This window comes from Phaethon lepturus, unplaced genomic scaffold, assembly GCF_000687285.1.
Source record: "Phaethon lepturus isolate BGI_N335 unplaced genomic scaffold, ASM68728v1 scaffold21830, whole genome shotgun sequence".
NCBI lineage: Eukaryota > Metazoa > Chordata > Aves > Phaethontiformes > Phaethontidae > Phaethon > Phaethon lepturus.
The window spans coordinates 1-201 of NW_010511483.1; the positions used below are offsets into that span (position 1 = coordinate 1).

The following is a 201-nucleotide window of genomic DNA, read 5'->3' on the forward strand; positions in this document are numbered from 1 at the left end:
GAGCCCAGGTTCTGCTCAAATATGCAGAGGGCATTTTTACTAACTTTAGAGACCTGGGAATGAGCAAGGTAGTGCACATCCAGGTATGTTGCTAAATAGGGGCAGTCGACCCCTCGCACCAAGGGGGAGGTGTAGCGCCCGATGCCAAAGCTCCCATCCATGTACCTCGTTGACATCCCTCCAGGGCAGTTGGAGCAATAC

General features: G+C 53.2%; 1 protein-coding gene across 1 annotated transcript in view; it reads right to left on the minus strand.

The window, feature by feature from the left end:
* Positions 1-5: 5 nt before the first annotated feature.
* Positions 6-201, minus strand: part of LOC104618546 (membrane primary amine oxidase-like) — a gene marked incomplete at its 3' end in the record, with an annotated part of 1,240 nt that continues 1,044 nt past the window's right edge. The window contains exon 3 of the mRNA XM_010284176.1: positions 6-178. Coding sequence (XP_010282478.1) covers positions 6-178 — 173 coding nt within the window. The remainder of the gene's footprint in view (positions 179-201) is intronic.